The sequence below is a fragment of the Triticum dicoccoides genome, unplaced genomic scaffold (genome assembly GCF_002162155.2).
Source record: "Triticum dicoccoides isolate Atlit2015 ecotype Zavitan unplaced genomic scaffold, WEW_v2.0 scaffold69208, whole genome shotgun sequence".
Lineage (NCBI taxonomy): Eukaryota > Viridiplantae > Streptophyta > Magnoliopsida > Poales > Poaceae > Triticum > Triticum dicoccoides.
The window spans coordinates 9,334-11,791 of NW_021292426.1; the positions used below are offsets into that span (position 1 = coordinate 9,334).

General features: G+C 49.6%; 1 protein-coding gene across 1 annotated transcript; it reads right to left on the reverse strand.

The window, feature by feature from the left end:
* Positions 1–7: 7 nt before the first annotated feature.
* Positions 8–2,100, reverse strand: LOC119347601 (cysteine-rich repeat secretory protein 38-like). The gene is made up of 2 exons (XM_037616216.1): positions 1,241–2,100; positions 8–201 (listed from the first exon to the last, which is right to left on the reverse strand). Exons 1-2 carry the CDS (start codon positions 2,070–2,072, stop codon positions 65–67), a joined length of 969 nt encoding a protein of 322 aa, XP_037472113.1. The 5' UTR covers positions 2,073–2,100; the 3' UTR covers positions 8–64.
* Positions 2,101–2,458: the final 358 nt, after the last annotated feature.

The window sequence follows — 2,458 nt, forward strand, 5'->3', positions numbered from 1 at the left end:
AAAAAAAAACTATTTCTCGCCTTCTCTTGTTCCGTATGACCCATGTGCTCTTCTGTAGGAATTATTACATACCTTGTTGTTCCTTGTCTGCCTTGATCCTTTTCCTCTGCCGACGAACACAAGCAAGCACAACGACTAGGACAAATAGTGTCCCAACAGAAATGGCGACAGCAAGGATGACATGCTGTAATCTTGTGTTTCCTGCATGTTTTTAAGAAATTTATCACCATCAGCATTGGTCATTGCACAAGACAATTAGTCGATCATTAACAACTGAACTGCCGTGCACTAGCTTCCGTCATGAGAGCCAGAAATGGCAGCAAGGGCAATAGTAGCAGGGGCGTCCGCATGTGTTCTTGTGGGTCGCAAGGTTGCGCAACATGAATCATTTGGGGGCATAACTGAAAGCTAGCTTGTATGAGGTTAAACGCGGCTTGCTAGATATATAGTTTTTTGGCCGGTACTGAGCGTCCCTCACAAAGGACAGCCAAATAAACTCTGTCTATTCTTAAATTTTTTCATGATAAATATCCTAAAAAAGAATTTACACGATAAAAACCTGATTTTTTTTGTTTTTAGAATTTACACGATTTGTAGAAAAGTAAAAAGGGAGACGATATTTCTTATGATAGGCAAGCATGTCATCTCATCATGTAACATGCATGAAAAAAAACCCACGTAACCTGTAACCATGCATTGGAAAAATTCCACCTTAACACCCAAATATGCATGACAATTTCCATTCTAATAAGTTATTTATAATTAGTAAATATTTTGTAACTATACAATAATCAAACAAAACAAGTCATATGTATTATCAATTGTTTTTACTTCTAATATTAATGTTTCATGCAATTGAATCCAATTAAACTATATTGCAAAAGATTCCCGCAATAACGTGTAGGGCATCCTCTAGTTCTAGAGAGACTGCATCCCACTAGATATTCCTGGTTCTTATGAATTGGTTGGCTGCAGATTAAGGTTGTGTCAGAGACATATTTTAGGGTAACGCATAGCCAAATAAACGTGTACCGAAAAAATAAATCCAATAGGCCTGTGGTCTCTTCTAAAGGAGAGGTGGGGGAGAGGGAAAGCTAGAATTTTGACGAAGACATCATGGCCCCTGCCCTGGCACACAGGGCACCTTCATTTTGGGTAAATTCAAACACCCCTGCAGTCCTGCACACACGACGAAAAATACGGAGGATGAGGTTAGGCAATGATGGTCCGGGTTACTCACGGCGTGTTTCGTCGGGGGATCCCGGTGTTGGAGCAGCCGGAGGCGGAGCATCGAGCGCCAGGTCGTAGAAGGTATATATTTGAATCCGAAGCAGGCAGTTGAAGTTTCGCGCCACCCCTCCCTGATATCCGTAGCAGCACGTCGGCAGCACTGGTACCAAGGACTGCAGGCACCAGTCGCACTGCGAGGCGTTGAGGTCCCTCATGCACTGCACGAGACCGTACATCGTCCCTTTGGGATCGCTTGGTGCGTACACCGCCTCCCCGGTGGCGAACATCGCCGAGGTGTTGCCTCCTTCGCTGGCCGCCCGCGCCACCAGGCGCTTCATCAGCACGTTGTACGTCCGGTCGAAGCTTTCTGGGTCGGACACTGTGAGGACGTCGTACAGCGCGTTAAGCGAGCGCTTCTCGTAGTAGAGGTTGATCGTGTCGTTGGTGTCGGCGAAGGTGATGTAGGCCTTGTCGTAATAGGCTGTCGCGCTCCGGTTTGACGCGCACCTGCCGCGTAAGTCGATGACGCTTGCTTGCATGTCAGCGAGGCACTGAGACGGCGTGGTATCGCCGCGGCAGAGGCCGCGGACGAAGGCACGGTCGCGGCCGGTGCCCAAGGAGAGGGAGGCGAAGCCCGTTGGCGCTACGGCCTGGGGGAGGGCGTTCAGGAGCGTGAGGACGTTGGTGCGGAACGCGCTGCTGTTGGTAGTGTTGGACGTTGGTGGCGCTGGTGCTGCGGCGGAAGAAGGACGGGGGTCTATGCATACCCCCTGGGAAGCTGCTTTGCTTGCTGCGAGAAGGAGGAGCACGAGGGCCAGCGCATGGGATGGCATGGTCGGCATGGCAATGGCTAATGGCTGTGTTCTGACTTCTGAGTGCCGCGTGAATGGCGGGTCTGGTCACTCGTGATATTTGTAGGCAGTTCGATGGGTAGCCAACGTAGGACACTTGGGGCGATAATACTACACACACGCGCAAAACAGACGGACTTTCACGAACCCTGCCGCCTGGCCATCACTAATTGGCCCCCCTGATTTTAAGTGGTGGGCCCGTCTCACTCTATCAAATCTAAGCCAATCATATCCTAACCACCCCGTAAAACCAAGTAAACCCTCCGTGTGTTTGGTTTGTATCATGGAGTGGAACGTAACGGGTCTGTGCCATGACTGGGCCTCGTTCTTGTGTTTGGTAGCAACCGAGGACAGGAACTCACCCATTCCCCCGAGCG